Raw genomic sequence first — 13,309 nt, 5'->3', positions numbered from 1 at the left:
GACACAGCCAGACGAGCTGAGACGGACACAGCCAGACGAGCTGAGACGGACACAGCCGTACGAGCTGAGACGGACACAGAAGTACGAGCTGAGACGGACACAGCCAGACGAGCTGAGACGGACACAGCCAGACGAGCTGAGACGGACACAGCCAGACGAGCTGAGACGGACACAGCCAGACGAGCTGAGACGGACACAGCCGTACGAGCTGAGACGGACACAGAAGTACGAGCTGAGACGGACACAGAAGTACGAGCTGAGACGGACACAGAAGTACGAGCTGAGACGGACACAGCCGTACGAGCTGAGACGGACACAGCCGTACGAGCTGAGACGGACACAGCCGTACGAGCTGAGACGGACACAGCCGTACGAGCTGAGACGGACACAGCCGTACGAGCTGAGACGGACACAGCCGTACGAGCTGAGACGGACACAGCCGTACGAGCTGAGACGGACACAGCCGTACGAGCTGAGACGGACACAGCCGTACGAGCTGAGACAGACACAAATTTGATCAATGTTTCTGAATATGTACCGAGATGTTCAAATAAACCTGAACCTAAACCTGAAACTGAACCTAAACCTGAAAATGAACCTAAACCTGAACCTGATCCTTAAGGTGTTGAAGCTGTATGCGTGGGAGCTGGCCTTCAAAGACAAGGTGTCAGCCATCAGAGAGAGCGAGCTCCGTGTCCTCAAGAAGGCTGCTTACCTGGGGGCAATATCCACCTTCACCTGGGTCTGTGCTCCCTTCCTGGTGAGTTACAGAGACGAGTAGACACACACACACACACACACACACACACACACACACACACACACACACACACACACAGATGCTCACACTCACTCTTACATGGGCACTTGGTCCACCTATGTCCCATCTTACTGACATAAATATTTAACATTGTCTTTGATTGTCTCTACCCTCCCCTCAGTGTATGTGATGATATTTAACATGTATTTCCCCTCCCATCCCCCAGGTGGCGCTGTCTACGTTCAGTGTATGTGATGGTATTGTTATATTATGATATTTAACATGTCTTTCCCCTCCCATCCCCCAGGTGGCGCTGTCTACGTTCAGTATATGTTATGATGTTATATGATATTTAACATGTATTTCCCCTCCCATCCCCCAGGTGGCGCTGTCTACGTTCAGTGTATGTGATGGTATTGTTATATTATGATATTTAACATGTATTTCCCCTCCCATCCCCCAGGTGGCGCTGTCTACGTTCACAGTGTATGTGATGATAGATGAGAGGAACGTGCTGGATGCTCAGAAGGCGTTTGTGTCTCTGGCTCTGTTCAACATCCTGCGTTTCCCCCTCAACATGCTGCCCATGGTCATCAGCAGCATGGTCCAGGTAGGTGTGCTGATCAGGTCTGGACAGCAAATCAATCGATCAAATAATCTGTCTACAAATCAATCAATATGCAATTCAATCAAATCAGTCACTGTATTCATCTATCAATCAATCAATCAATCAATCAATCAATCAATCAATCAATCAATCAATGTATCAATAGAGTAAACAGTATACTAACCAATTAACTCCAACCAATCAGATTCCATCTAGTTGATTAATTCATTAACATGTAGCATATGGTCATCCTCAGTGTGGATCAGATACGTGCTGAGGGCTGTACTGCAGATCACTCTATGGCTCCGTTTACACACGCTGCCCAATTCTGATATATATTTGTTCCCTAATACTTTGTTTGACCAATCAGATTCAGCTCTTGCCAATAATTGGGCAAAATATCAGATTTGGCCAGACACACACACACACACACACACACACACACACACACACACACACACACACACAGACACACAGACACACAGATTCATATGCTGTACAGACCGGTGAGCTGTACCATGCTGCTGGTGACCAGGAGCAAGATATTGATCAATAAATCAATGATTCAGCCTGGTGGCGCAGGTCAGTATGGTATATCAGTTAGTCAATCGTCCAATTAAGTAATCAATCAATCAGTTGGTTAATAATGAATGAATCCATCAACCGAAGTTGATCATTGTCATCATAGGATCATTACAAATCATGTCCAATATAGTATTGATAGTAATGGAATGATATATATATATAGTCATGTCCAATATAGTAATGATAGCAATGGAATGATATATAGTCATGTCCAATATAGTATTGATAGCAATGGAATGATATATATACACTGCTCAAAAAAATAAAGGGAACACTTAAACAACACAATGTAACTCCAAGTCAATCACACTTCTGTGAAATCAAACTGTCCACTTAGGAAGCAACACTGATTGACAATACATTTCACATGCTGTTGTGCAAATGGAATAGACAAAAGGTGGAAATTAAAGGCAATTAGCAAGACACCCCCAATAAAGGAGTGGTTCTGCAGGTGGTGACCACAGACCACTTCTCAGTTCCTATGCTTCCTGGCTGATGTTTTGGTCACTTTTGAATGCTGGTGGTGCTCTCACTCTAGTGGTAGCATGAGGCGGAGTCTACAACCCACACAAGTGGCTCAGGTAGTGCAGCTCATCCAGGATGGCCCATCAATGCGAGCTGTGGCAAGAAGGTTTGCTGTGTCTGTCAGCGTAGTGTCCAGAGCATGGAGGCGCTACCAGGAGACAGGCCAGTACATCAGGAGACGTGGAGGAGGCCGTAGGAGGGCAACAACCCAGCAGCAGGACCGCTACCTCCGCCTTTGTGCAAGGAGGGGCACTGCCAGAGCCCTGCAAAATGACCTCCAGCAGGCCACAAATGTGCATGTGTCTGCTCAAACGGTCAGAAACAGACTCCATGAGGGTGGTATGAGGGCCCGACGTCCACAGGTGGGGGTTGTGCTTACAGCCCAACACCGTGCAGGACGTTTGGCATTTGCCAGAGAACACCAATATTGGCAAATTCGCCTTTGCAAGGAGGAGCACTACCAGAGCCCTGCAAAATGACATCCAGCAGGCCACAAATGTGCATGTGTGAGCATATGGTCTCACAAGGGCTCTGAGGATCTCATCTCGGTACCTAATGGCAGTCAGGCTACTTCTGGCGAGCACATGGAGGGCTGTGCGGCCCCACAAAGAAATGCCACCCCACACCATGACTGACCCACCGCCAAACCGGTCATGCTGGAGGATGGTGTAGGCAGCAGAACGTTCTCCACGGCGTCTCCAGACTCTGTCACGTCTGTCACGTGCTCATGTGCTCAGTGTGAACCTGCTCTCATCTGTGAAGAGCACAGGGCGCCAAAGGCGAATTTGCCAATATTGGTGTTCTCTGGCAAATGCCAAACGTCGTTTGGGGACCGGGGAGAAAATCCAATAAAGACGTTTAGGGACCGGGGAGAAAATCCAATAAAGACGTTTAGGGACCGGGGAGAAAATCCAATAAAGACGTTTAGGGACCGGGTAGAAAATCCAATAAAGACGTTTAGGGACCGGGGAGAAAATCCAATAAAGACGTTTAGGGACCGGGGAGAAAATCCAATAAAGACGTTTAGGGACCGGGGAGAAAATACAATAAAGACGTTTAGGGACCGGAGAAAAAATACAATAAAGACGTTTAGGGACCGGGGAGAAAATACTATAAAGACGTTTAGGGACCGGGGAGAAAATACAATAAAGACGTTTAGGGACCGGGGAGAAAATACAATAAACACGTTTAGGGACCGGGGAGAAAATACAATAAAGACGTTTAGGGACCGGGGAGAAAATACAATAAAGACGTTTAGGGACCGGGGAGAAAATACAATAAAGACGTTTAGGGACCGGGGAGAAAATACAATAAAGACGTTTAGGGACCGGGGAGAAAATACAATAAAGCAACTTAAAAAACGGGGAAAGATGTTCTGTTTAAATGTCCAAATGACATCAGTTTGACTGGTTGTAAGGAAAAAGTAAGCTGTGAAAACGACCCAACGTGTTTCTGATAAGACTTCAGTTGGGCTTCGAGATATATTTTATGTGGTTGAAATACTATCAGCTTTTATGACGCTGATGAAGATAGCACCTCTACAGACGGTAACTAACTCAGCATTGCATTCTCTCATGATGAAGACAGCACCTCTACAGATGGTATCTAACTAGTATAGCATTCTTTCATGATGCAGAAGAATAAATCATATTTCTCTCCTGTTCCCAAGTCCACATTTTGCCTACATTTGATGTATTATTTTACTGTAAGAAAAACTGAATTCTGCTGGAGTTGGGCTATTATTAAGGGTAAAGCCCTATTCACACGGGACTAGTGTTACTACAGAACGTTGGTTATGTATTTATTATTAAGGATAAAGCCCTATTCACATGGGACTAGTGTTACTACAGAACGTTGGTTATGTATTTATTATTAAGGGTAAAGCCCTATTCACATGGGACTAGTGTTACTACAGAACGTTGGTTATGTATTTATTATTAAGGATAAAGCCCTATTCACACAGGACTAGTGTTACTACAGAACGTTGGTTATGTATTTATTATTAAGGATAAAGCCCTATTCACATGGGACTAGTGTTACTACAGAACGTTGGTTATGTATTTATTATTAAGGATAAAGCCCTATTCACACGGGACTAGTGTTACTACAGAACGTTGGTTATGTATTTATTATTAAGGATAAAGCCCTATTCACATGGGACTAGTGTTACTACAGAACGTTGGTTATGTATTTATTATTAAGGATAAAGCCCTATTCACACAGGACTAGTATTACTACAGAACGTTGGTTATGTATTTATTATTAAGGATAAAGCCCTATTCACACGGGACTAGTATTACTACAGAACGTTGGTTATGTATTTATTATTAAGGATAAAGCCCTATTCACACGGGACTAGTATTACTACAGAACGTTGGTTATGTATTTATTATTAAGGATAAAGCCCTATTCACATGGGACTAGTATTACTACAGAACGTTGGTTATGTATTTATTATTAAGGATAAAGCCCTATTCACACGGGACTAGTATTACTACAGAACGTTGGTTATGTATTTAATATACCGGAATGTCCGTATTCCAGACGGACGATTTTTGTCATTCTATAAATTGTCCAGCGATAACAGGCTACGCTGGTAACTCCAGCGATAACAGGCTATACTGGTAACTCCAGCGATAACAGGCTACACTGGTAACTCCAGTGATAACAGGCTACACTGGTAACTCCAGTGATAACAGGCTACACTGGTAACTCCAGCGATAACAGGCTACACTGGTAACTCCAGCGATAACAGGCTACACTGGTAACTCCAGCGATAACAGGCTACACTGGTAACTCCAGCGATAACAGGCTACACTGGTAACTCCAGCGATAACAGGCTACACTGGTAACTCCAGCGATAACAGGCTACACTGGTAACTCCAGCGATAACAGGCTACACTGGTAACTCCAGCGATAACAGGCTACACTGGTATCTCCAGCGATAACAGGCTACACTGGTAATCTCCAGCGATAACAGGCTACACTGGTAACTCCAGCGATAACAGGCTACACTGGTAACTCCAGCGATAACAGGCTACACTGGTAACTCCAGCGATAACAGGCTACACTGGTAACTCCAGCGATAACAGGCTACACTGGTAACTCCAGCGATAACAGGCTACACTGGTAACTCCAGCGATAACAGGCTACACTGGTAACTCCAGCGATAACAGGCTACACTGGTAACTCCAGCGATAACAGGCTACACTGGTAACTCCAGCGATAACAGGCTACACTGGTAACTCTAGCGATAACAGGCTACACTGGTAACTCCAGCGATAACAGGCTACACTGGTAACTCCAGCGATAACAGGCTACACTGGTAACTCCAGCGATAACAGGCTACACTGGTAACTCCAGCGATAACAGGCTACACTGGTAACTCCAGCGATAACAGGCTACACTGGTAACTCCAGCGATAACAGGCTACACTGGTAACTCCAGCGATAACAGGCTACACTGGTAACTCCAGCGATAACAGGCTACACTGGTAACTCCAGCGATAACAGGCTACACTGGTAACTCCAGCGATAACAGGCTACACTGGTAACTCCAGCGATAACAGGCTACACTGGTAACTCCAGCGATAACAGGCTACACTGGTAACTCCAGCGATAACAGGCTACACTGGTAACTCCAGCGATAACAGGCTACACTGGTAACTCCAGGGATAACAGGCTACACTGGTAACTCCAGGGATAACAGGCTACACTGGTAACTCCAGGGATAACAGGCTACACTGGTAACTCCAGGGATAACAGGCTACACTGGTAACTCCAGGGATAACAGGCTACACTGGTAACTCCAGGGATAACAGGCTACACTGGTAACTCCAGCGATAACAGGCTACACTGGTAACTCCAGCGATAACAGGCTACACTGGTAACTCCAGCGATAACAGGCTACACTGGTATCTCCAGCGATAACAGGCTACACTGGTATCTCCAGCGATAACAGGCTACACTGGTAACTCCAGCGATAACAGGCTACACTGGTAACTCCAGCGATAACAGGCTACACTGGTAACTCCAGCGATAACAGGCTACACTGGTAACTCCAGCGATAACAGGCTACACTGGTAACTCCAGCGATAACAGGCTACACTGGTAACTCCAGCGATAACAGGCTACACTGGTAACTCCAGCGATAACAGGCTACACTGGTAACTCCAGCGATAACAGGCTACACTGGTAACTCCAGCGATAACAGGCTACACTGGTAACTCCAGCGATAACAGGCTACACTGGTAACTCCAGCGATAACAGGCTACACTGGTAACTCCAGCGATAACAGGCTACACTGGTAACTCCAGCGATAACAGGCTACACTGGTAACTCCAGCGATAACAGGCTACACTGTGCTAATGTCATATAGCCTGAAATAATATAAGACAACCTCCATGTAGCCTAAATTGCACAATCAAGGGATTGCTTCTATTTATTCAACCCGCCCTTCAGCCAACCAACCAGCCACCCGCCCTTCAGTGGCACACCTGCCCTTCAGCCAACCACCCGCCCTTCAGCCGCCGCCCTTCAGCCAACCGCCCTTCAGCCAACCACCCGCCCTTCAGCCAACCACCCGCCCTTCAGCCAACCACCCGCCCTTCAGCCAGCCACCAGCCCTTCAGCCAGCCGCCCGCCCTTCAGCCACCCGCCCTTCAGCCACCCACCCGCCCTTCAGCCGCCGCCCTTCAGCCACCCGCCCTTCAGCCGCCGCCCTTCAGCCAACCACCCGCCCTTCAGCCGCCGCCCTTCAGCAAACCACCCGCCCTTCAGCCGCCGCCCTTCAGCCGCCGCCCTTCAGCAAACCAGCCGCCCTTCAGCCGCCGCCCTTCAGCCACCGCCCTTCAGCAAACCACCCGCCCTTCAGCCGCCGCCCTTCAGCCAACCACCTGCCCTTCAGCCAACCACCTGCCCTTCAGCCAACCACCCGCCCTTCAGCCACCCGCCCTTCAGCCAACCACCCGCCCTTCAGCCACCCACCCGCCCTTCAGCCAGCCACCCGCCCTTCAGCCAACCACCCGCCCTTCAGCCACCCGCCCTTCAGCCAACCACCCGCCCTTCAGCCACCCGCCCTTCAGCCAACCATCCGCCCTTCAGCAACCCGCCCTTCAGCCACCCGCCCTTCAGCCACCCGCCCTTCAGCCGCCGCCCTTCAGCCAACCACCCGCCCTTCAGCCACCCACCCGCCCTTCAGCCACCCACCCGCCCTTCAGCCACCCACCCGCCCTTCAGCCAGCCACCCGCCCTTCAGCAACCACCCGCCGCCCTTCAGCCAACCACCCGCCCTTCAGCCACCCGCCCTTCAGCCAACCACCCGCCCTTCAGCCACCCGCCCTTCAGCCAACCACCCGCCCTTCAGCCACCCGCCCTTCAGCCGCCGCCCTTCAGCCAACCACCCGCCCTTCAGCCACCCACCCGCCCTTCAGCCACCCACCCACCCGCCCTTCAGCCAACCACCCGCCCTTCAGCCAACCACCCGCCCTTCAGCCAACCACCCGCCCTTCAGCCAACCACCCGCCCTTCAGCCAACCACCCGCCCTTCAGCCAACCACCCTTCAGCCGCCGCCCTTCAGCCAACCACCCGCCCTTCAGCCACCCACCCGCCCTTCAGCCACCCACCCGCCCTTCAGCCACCCACCCACCCGCCCTTCAGCCAACCACCCGCCCTTCAGCCACCCACCCACCCGCCCTTCAGCCAACCACCCGCCCTTCAGCCAACCACCCGCCCTTCAGCCACTCAATATTTAATGACCCTAAACCCATCCGCCTGCAGATATAACTGCGGGGACTGCGGGTTATGAATCAACCCGCGCATCACTAATATGCATCCTCTCCCTGCTGTCTCCTCCCTCCATCTCTGTCTCTCTTTCTCTCTCCCTCCATCTCTGTCTCTCTTTCTTTCTCTCTCCCTCTCTCCCTCCCTCCATCTGTCTCCCTGTCTCTTTCCCTCTCCTTCCCTCCATCTCTCTGCAGGCCAGTGTTTCTATGAAACGTCTGTGTGTGTTTCTGTCTCATGAGGAGCTGCAGGAGGACAGTGTGGAGCGCAGGGCTGTAGCAGGCTGTGAGTCACATATGTACACACACACCCACCCACAGAGTGAGAAACACACACACACACACACACACACACACACACACACACACACACACACACAGAGTGAGAAACACACACAGACAGAGTGAGAAATACAGGCAGAAAGGTCATCCCAGCCTCTGTACCAGATGCTGTTTGATGTGTTAGTCTTTGATGAGGCTTCAATACTCTCTCTCTCTACTCACTTCCTGTTCCTCTCTCTTTTATGTCTTCCTCTGTTCCCAGCCTCAGACAGTATCTCCATTGAGGACGGGGTGTTCAGCTGGTCTAGAAACGACGCCCCCACTCTGAAGAGGTATTGCTCAAAGAAGAGTGTTGTCCTATGTTATGTATTCATCCCCTCTCTTGACTCTGTTACTTTCATGTCAGTTGGAGGCTTACTGCACATTCTATTACTGTAGTATACATACACACAGCCTCTAACTCCTCTCTCGCTGTCTCGCTCTCCCTTTCTCGCTCTATCTCTCTCTCGCTCTATCTCTCTCCTCTCTCTCTCTCTCTCTCTCTCTCTCTCTCTCTCTCTCTCTTTCTCTTTCTCTTTCTCTCTCTCTCTCTCTCTCTCTCTTTCTCTCTCTTTCTCTCTCTTTCTCTCTGTGTCTCTGCAGGATGAGTGCACGTATCCCAGATGGGTCTCTGGTAGCTGTGGTGGGACACGTTGGCTCAGGGAAATCCTCTCTGCTCTCTGCTCTGCTGGGGGAGATGGAGAAACTAGAGGGATCTGTCTCTGTCAAGGTACATACACACTTAAGGCTGACAACAGAGAGAGAGAGAGATGTGATTGGGTTTTGTTGTTTTAAAGGAAACTCCTTCCATATTTGTATTATTTTGGACAGTCCAGGTGTGTAGCCAGGGAGACAGATAGTAGGGGCATTGACAGAGGCTGGCCAAGGTGGGGCTCCAACCCACGTCAGCAGGGACATGGGGTCCAGAGTCTGGAGCTGGGACACCAGACCACGACATGATATAGTTGGTTTTAACGTCAGCAGGGGCATGGGGTCCAGTCTGGAGCTGGGACACCAGACCACGGCATGATGTAGTTGGTTTTAACGTCAGCAGGGGCATGGGGTCCAGAGTCTGGAGCTGGGACACCAGACCACGGCATGATATAGTTGGTTTTAACGTCAGCAGGGACATGGGGTCCAGAGTCTGGAGCTGGGACACCAGACCACGACATGATGTAGTTGGTTTTAACGTCAGCAGGGGCATGGGGTCCAGAGTCTGGAGCTGGGACACCAGATCACGACATGATGTAGTTGGTTTTAACGTCAGCAGGGGCATGGGGTCCAGAGTCTGGAGCTAGGACACCAGACCACGACATGATGTAGTTGGTTTTAACGTCAGCAGGGGCATGAGGTCCAGTCTGGAGCTGGGACACCAGACCACGGCATGATGTAGTTGGTTTTAACGTCAGCAGGGGCATGGGGTCCAGAGTCTGGAGCTAGGACACCAGACCACGACATGATATAGTTGGTTTTAACGTCAGCAGGGGCATGGGGTCCAGAGTCTGGAGCTGGGACACCAGACCACGGCATGATGTAGTTGGTTTTAACGTCAGCAGGGGCATGGGGTCCAGAGTCTGGAGCTAGGACACCAGACCACGACATGATATAGTTGGTTTTAACGTCAGCAGGGGCATGGGGTCCAGTCTAGAGCTGGGACACCAGACCATGACATGATGTAGTTGGTTTTAACGTCAGCAGGGGCATGAGGTCCAGAGTCTGGAGCCGGGACACCAGACCACGACATGATATAGTTGGTTTTAACGTCAGCAGGGGCATGGGGTCCAGTCTGGAGCTAGGACACCAGACCACGGCATGATGTAGTTGGTTTTAACGTCAGCAGGGGCATGGGGTCCAGTCTGGAGCTGGGACACCAGACCACGACATGATGTAGTTGGTTTTAACGTCAGCAGGGGCATGGGGTCCAGAGTCTGGAGCTAGGACACCAGACCACGACATGATGTAGTTGGTTTTAACGTCAGCAGGGGCATGGGGTCCAGTCTGGAGCTAGGACACCAGACCACGGCATGATGTAGTTGGTTTTAACGTCAGCAGGGGCATGGGGTCCAGAGTCTGGAGCTAGGACACCAGACCACGACATGATGTAGTTGGTTTTAACGTCAGCAGGGGCATGGGGTCCAGAGTCTGGAGCTAGGACACCAGACCACGACATGATGTAGTTGGTTTTAACGTCAGCAGGGGCATGGGGTCCAGAGTCTGGAGCTAGGACACCAGACCACGGCATGATGTAGTTGGTTTTAACGTCAGCAGGGGCATGGGGTCCAGTCTGGAGCTGGGACACCAGACCACGGCATGATGTAGTTGGTTTTAACGTCAGCAGGGGCATGGGGTCCAGTCTGGAGCTGGGACACCAGACCACGGCATGATGTAGTTGGTTTTAACGTCAGCAGGGGCATGGGGTCCAGAGTCTGGAGCTGGGACACCAGACCACGGCATGATGTAGTTGGTTTTAACGTCAGCAGGGACATGGGGTCCAGTCTGGAGCTGGGACACCAGACCACGGCATGATGTAGTTGGTTTTAACGTCAGCAGGGGCATGGGGTCCAGTCTGGAGCTAGGACACCAGACCACGACATGATGTAGTTGGTTTTAACGTCAGCAGGGGCATGGGGTCCAGTCTGGAGCTGGGACACCAGACCACGACATGATGTAGTTGGTTTTAACGTCAGCAGGGGCATGGGGTCCAGAGTCTGGAGCTGGGACACCAGACCACGACATGATGTAGTTGGTTTTAACGTCAGCAGGGGCATGGGGTCCAGTCTGGAGCTGGGACACCAGACCACGGCATGATGTAGTTGGTTTTAACGTCAGCAGGGGCATGGGGTCCAGAGTCTGGAGCTAGGACACCAGACCACGACATGATGTAGTTGGTTTTAACGTCAGCAGGGGCATGGGGTCCAGAGTCTGGAGCTGGGACACCAGACCACGACATGATGTAGTTGGTTTTAACGTCAGCAGGGACATGGGGTCCAGAGTCTGGAGCTAGGACACCAGACCACGACATGATATAGTTGGTTTTAACGTCAGCAGGGGCATGGGGTCCAGTCTGGAGCTGGGACACCAGACCACGACATGATGTAGTTGGTTTTAACGTCAGCAGGGGCATGGGGTCCAGAGTCTGGAGCTAGGACACCAGACCACGACATGATGTAGTTGGTTTTAACGTCAGCAGGGGCATGGGGTCCAGAGTCTGGAGCTGGGACACCAGACCACGACATGATGTAGTTGGTTTTAACGTCAGCAGGGACATGGGGTCCAGAGTCTGGAGCTAGGACACCAGACCACGACATGATGTAGTTGGTTTTAACGTCAGCAGGGGCATGGGGTCCAGAGTCTGGAGCTGGGACACCAGACCACGACATGATGTAGTTGGTTTTAACGTCAGCAGGGGCATGGGGTCCAGAGTCTGGAGCTAGGACACCAGACCACGACATGATGTAGTTGGTTTTAACGTCAGCAGGGACATGGGGTCCAGTCTGGAGCTGGGACACCAGACCACGACATGATGTAGTTGGTTTTAACGTCAGCAGGGGCATGGGGTCCAGTCTGGAGCTAGGACACCAGATCACGACATGATGTAGTTGGTTTTAACGTCAGCAGGGGCATGGGGTCCAGAGTCTGGAGCTAGGACACCAGACCACGACATGATGTAGTTGGTTTTAACGTCAGCAGGGGCATGGGGTCCAGAGTCTGGAGCTGGGACACCAGACCACGACATGATGTAGTTGGTTTTAACGTCAGCAGGGGCATGGGGTCCAGTCTGGAGCTGGGACACCAGACCACGGCATGATGTAGTTGGTTTTAACGTCAGCAGGGGCATGGGGTCCAGTCTGGAGCTAGGACACCAGATCACGACATGATGTAGTTGGTTTTAACGTCAGCAGGGGCATGGGGTCCAGAGTCTGGAGCTAGGACACCAGACCACGACATGATGTAGTTGGTTTTAACGTCAGCAGGGGCATGAGGTCCAGAGTCTGGAGCTAGGACACCAGACCACGACATGATGTAGTTGGTTTTAACGTCAGCAGGGGCATGAGGTCCAGAGTCTGGAGCTGGGACACCAGACCACGACATGATGTAGTTGGTTTTAACGTCAGCAGGGGCATGGGGTCCAGAGTCTGGAGCTAGGACACCAGACCACGACATGATGTAGTTGGTTTTAACGTCAGCAGGGGCATGGGGTCCAGAGTCTGGAGCTAGGACACCAGACCACGACATGATGTAGTTGGTTTTAACGTCAGCAGGGGCATGGGGTCCAGTCTGGAGCTAGGACACCAGATCACGACATGATGTAGTTGGTTTTAACGTCAGCAGGGGCATGGGGTCCAGAGTCTGGAGCTAGGACACCAGACCACGACATGATGTAGTTGGTTTTAACGTCAGCAGGGGCATGGGGTCCAGTCTGGAGCTAGGACACCAGATCACGACATGATGTAGTTGGTTTTAACGTCAGCAGGGGCATGGGGTCCAGAGTCTGGAGCTAGGACACCAGACCACGACATGATGTAGTTGGTTTTAACGTCAGCAGGGGCATGGGGTCCAGAGTCTGGAGCTGGGACACCAGACCACGACATGATGTAGTTGGTTTTAACGTCAGCAGGGGCATGAGGTCCAGTCTGGAGCTGGGACACCGTACCACGGCATGATGTAGTTGGTTTTAACGTCAGCAGGGGCATGGGGTCCAGAGTCTGGAGCTGGGACACCAGACCACGA

The 13,309-nt window shown here is 51.1% G+C and overlaps 1 protein-coding gene across 1 annotated transcript in view; it reads left to right on the top strand.

Annotated features, from left to right (window-relative positions):
- LOC120038426 (multidrug resistance-associated protein 1-like) overlaps positions 1-13,309 on the top strand; it is a 62,283-nt gene that overhangs the window by 23,352 nt on the left and 25,622 nt on the right. The window contains exons 13-17 of the mRNA XM_038984193.1: positions 623-760; positions 1,224-1,370; positions 8,456-8,543; positions 8,802-8,871; positions 9,182-9,308. Coding sequence (XP_038840121.1) covers positions 623-760; positions 1,224-1,370; positions 8,456-8,543; positions 8,802-8,871; positions 9,182-9,308 — 570 coding nt within the window. The remainder of the gene's footprint in view (positions 1-622; positions 761-1,223; positions 1,371-8,455; positions 8,544-8,801; positions 8,872-9,181; positions 9,309-13,309) is intronic.

This window comes from Salvelinus namaycush, unplaced genomic scaffold, assembly GCF_016432855.1.
Source record: "Salvelinus namaycush isolate Seneca unplaced genomic scaffold, SaNama_1.0 Scaffold22, whole genome shotgun sequence".
NCBI classification, from domain to species: domain Eukaryota; kingdom Metazoa; phylum Chordata; class Actinopteri; order Salmoniformes; family Salmonidae; genus Salvelinus; species Salvelinus namaycush.
Note: the sequence above shows the minus strand (reverse complement) of the source record. Positions and strands in the feature narration are given on the sequence as shown.